Source organism: Cydia amplana, chromosome 3 (genome assembly GCF_948474715.1).
Source record: "Cydia amplana chromosome 3, ilCydAmpl1.1, whole genome shotgun sequence".
In the NCBI taxonomy this organism is placed as follows: domain Eukaryota; kingdom Metazoa; phylum Arthropoda; class Insecta; order Lepidoptera; family Tortricidae; genus Cydia; species Cydia amplana.
This window is the reverse complement of record NC_086071.1, coordinates 9,721,024-9,723,485: the sequence shown is the minus strand read 5'-3', so window position 1 is coordinate 9,723,485 and position 2,462 is coordinate 9,721,024. Positions and strand designations below refer to the sequence as shown.

The 2,462-nt window shown below is 43.1% G+C and overlaps 1 protein-coding gene across 1 annotated transcript; it reads right to left on the bottom strand.

The window, feature by feature from the left end:
- Nucleotides 1-484: 484 nt before the first annotated feature.
- On the bottom strand, nt 485-1,816 carry LOC134662942 (uncharacterized). Its single transcript, XM_063519245.1, has one exon. It carries the CDS (start codon nt 1,814-1,816, stop codon nt 569-571), a length of 1,248 nt encoding a protein of 415 aa, XP_063375315.1. The 3' UTR covers nt 485-568.
- Nucleotides 1,817-2,462: the final 646 nt, after the last annotated feature.

Below are 2,462 nucleotides of genomic sequence, written 5' to 3'. Positions count from 1 at the left end.
GACTAATAATTTATAAAGACAAGTGATTTACAAATGCCTGAACTAGGATTCCCTGTGTTTCAGGCAGCAAAGGACAATATTAATTATTTATTACTTATTCACTTAATTATAAACTATAGGTATGGTACACAATATAAGTCTTATTACCTAAACAAAAAGTGGATTCTTAAGTTCCATTAAATATCAGAGTACAGTAGGTAATCATTTTACGACTATTAGTAGGTTATCTGTATCATCGTACGTCATCTTTTGAAGGGCGTTGCTATTAAGACGTGTCTTATTGGTGTTAAGTAAAATTGCTTGCTGGACATTTTTAGTCAGGTACAGCATACTATTTTCTGCATCAGCAGAATTATAAACGGGGCCAAAGTCAATATTGCGTAAATCATCTCCAAGTTTGTTTATATTTAAACAGCGGCGAACATGATGTTTGCAGGTTTCCACATCGCATGCTTTAGACTCTGATACAGAGAAACTATCTAGGTCAGAAAATATGCTATTGTTCATAGGGAGTTAAACTAATGAAAAATAATGAAGTGCTATAGAAATATGTGAAAAGTTAGCGCTCCTAGGCGCCTTCATAATCTATAGAGTTTAAATACCTTTTTTCGGCCATTTTTCTAGCTGGGCAGTCGGCTTCGCCTGTTTGGTGGTTGCATGGTTTCTTGTAGTACGAGCATGTTGCACATTTTGGTGCTTCGTCCTTTTTTGTGCATTCCTTAAATGAGTGACCCGCTTCGCCGCAGTGGCCGCAGATGTGAGTCTCCATTTTGCAGGTCTTCGCTGCATGATTGTAAAGCTGACATTTGAAACAGCGCGTCACCAAGGTGAAATCCCTAACAGGGCACGATGACCAATTCACAAAAACTCTGTCGTTCGAAATTAAGGCCTTGCGTATCGCTCCAGAAACTTCAATTAAATAATTACAGGTCTCGGCGTCCTTTTTTCCGGATTTGTGACTGAGCTTAGTGGAAGCCATAAATTTTTCGAGCGACCAATCTTGTAATTTATCGGCTAAGTTTTGATGGAATATGCACTTGAGGACTTCAGGTTCCTGCATGTCCGCGGGAACTCCAATGACTACAATTCTGGGCTTGCGTTTTTGTGGCTCGTCAACGGTGAGTCCAGAGGTCATAAGCTGCGCCGATTGCTTGAGTTTTATTACGTCTTCTTTTGAGTCAGTGCTTATCACTACACCGCCGTTTTTGATCTTGCGCAACCCTCTCACGTGCAGCTTCATTTCTTCGGGCCGGATAATCTTTTGAACGAGAGATTTTGTCTCCTCACTCGATTTCAACTTGTCAACCGGATAGATTGCGACTGAGCTAATGTTAGACGGTTGAACGTACCTCGTTCCATTTTTCTTCAGGGCGTCGGCAAACGATGCAGGTCCCGAAACTTGTCGGCTGGATTCCTCAATTGACTCCTTTAGTTCTTGGATGCGTTGTACGAGGTCCATTTTTTCCTGATGCGCTTGGCGAGACTGATATGCTTGGACTGCGTGGCTTTTTAGGGATTGGTATTCAATAGCCATTTGTGAGGCTAAGTGGCTCACGTTGCGACACAAGTTGTTAATTCTGATCTTCTGGTCAGTGTTAAGTTTACCTTCTGCAGATGTAGAGCATACGTCGTGGAGGTTCAGTTCGATCTTTTTCAGCCAGGTCTGGATGTCACTCGTGGGAAATACCTTCGGGGGCTCTTCTTCCTGCGGCATGTTTGCTGGTGTGGGCCCGGGCGGGCCGGGCTGCGGCGTGGGCGTTGAGGGCGGGCTGCGGCGTGTTAGTCCACTCCGATTAAATGGACTATTCTCCGACATTTTTCGCTTACACTTGTTTACTACACTTATACATTATACTGTAGCCGTAGGTCGGGGTAGATGACTAATGACCCAGATAATGCACGATTGGAAATGCAGACAATCACGAAATTATGCACATGAATAATTAATTATTTTAATAAACACGTCCGATCTCATTCACGGCTCTTGAGACACACCATATATATACACACCATATGCTCTGTAAAAGTTATTATGTGTGACTTACAAAAAATCCTCCGCACGTGCCGAACATTCAGTTGTAGGTATCTGAAACAATTTTCAGAATAAACAATTTTTTGTGAGAACATCCATCAGCAATCTCCAATAGTCAATCCATGCTAGATTACATTCCGACTAGGTCTGGTATCTGCTCACGCCACGCCTCATATGATTCAAAGTTGAATGCTATCTCCGATCTCGCGCAGTAGATTTGCTACCCATGAAGGCACAGTAACACTGGTTCCCATGAATCAAACACTCATTCTGAGTAGGTACCTCAGCGGTAGAACAAGGTGCACGTTTCCACAAATTATTGTCGACTTGCCGGATTGGGTCGCTCGACACACTGCTCGACACGCCAAGGCACGGCAGCATGCTTTGTGCATGGCAGAATGGCAGAGGTGTTTGGAACCATTGTGACACT

What these genes read in the sequence shown, in the direction of transcription:
- LOC134662942 (XM_063519245.1), bottom strand. Translation starts at nt 1,816, where the DNA reads ATGTCGGAGAATAGTCCATTTAATCGGAGTGGACTAACACGCCGCAGC.